Source organism: Dinoponera quadriceps, unplaced genomic scaffold (assembly GCF_001313825.1).
Source record: "Dinoponera quadriceps isolate SergipeBrazil2010 unplaced genomic scaffold, ASM131382v1 scaffold9607, whole genome shotgun sequence".
In the NCBI taxonomy this organism is placed as follows: domain Eukaryota; kingdom Metazoa; phylum Arthropoda; class Insecta; order Hymenoptera; family Formicidae; genus Dinoponera; species Dinoponera quadriceps.
In genome coordinates this window covers 1-805 of record NW_014563385.1, presented here as the reverse complement: position 1 = coordinate 805, position 805 = coordinate 1, and the positions used below count along the sequence as shown (strand labels likewise).

The window sequence follows — 805 nt, the reverse complement described above, 5'->3', positions numbered from 1 at the left end:
GGCTCCGAATGGCCAAGATTCGATTTCAGCGAGCCCGTTATTAAAGGACTGGTCCTTTTTAAGCATAATGCTTGATCGATAGCGTCTACTTCTACCGGATCTGCTACCGTAGTACCAGTTGCATGGGCCTCCATGTAGGAGAGCGTTTCGAGTGTAACAACGCAATCATCATAAAATTCTTCTAATAACTGCTTCTGCATGTTGTAAGAGGGATATGTAATGCCTTCATGCTTAAAGCCATCAGAATTGGTTTTAGCGTAGACGTAGGTAGCATAGATTCGTCTCGCATCCTTTCCCTTTTGAATGTACAATATCGCAATAGCTTCACTGCGCATATAACCAATACCAGAAGCATCAAATGTCTTGCAATAACCATCATTGAAAAGAAAGCTTTAAATTGTTGAATTGATTGAGAATAACAGTAATTCCAAGGGTTCTTGCCGGTATAATGTTTAGATGCAAATTAATAAACAGTTTCATAAGTATAACTTTACCGAGTTGAAAAAATTTAAGCGAAATGTTGGGATGCAGACATATGTTGGCGCCCCTCACGATAACCGCGTCGCATTCTCCACTTCGTATCATTCTGTAAGCTTCCGCTATGGCGTAATGGCTTGAACTGCAAGCCGTATCCAAGGCATAAGATGGTCCATTAAGGCCAAACCAATTAGAAATGCTGTTGGCTAACAAGTATTGACTACATCCAACAATTTGGTATCCAGCTGCCTAATCGCAAACAAAAGTGCGATATCATGCAAATTTTTCTCCAGTATCTTTCTCTCTGTATTGCGTGCGTATATAAGAA

At 40.4% G+C, this 805-nt stretch overlaps 1 protein-coding gene across 1 annotated transcript; it reads right to left on the bottom strand.

Annotated features, from left to right (window-relative positions):
• Positions 1-8: 8 nt before the first annotated feature.
• Positions 9-652, bottom strand: LOC106751198 (fatty acid synthase-like; the record flags this gene model as incomplete). The annotated part of the gene is made up of 2 exons (XM_014632029.1): positions 492-652; positions 9-388 (listed from the first exon to the last, which is right to left on the bottom strand). Coding segments are annotated over exons 1-2 (474 nt in total), but the record flags the coding sequence as incomplete, so codon positions are not given.
• Between the last annotated feature and the right edge of the window lie 153 nt (positions 653-805).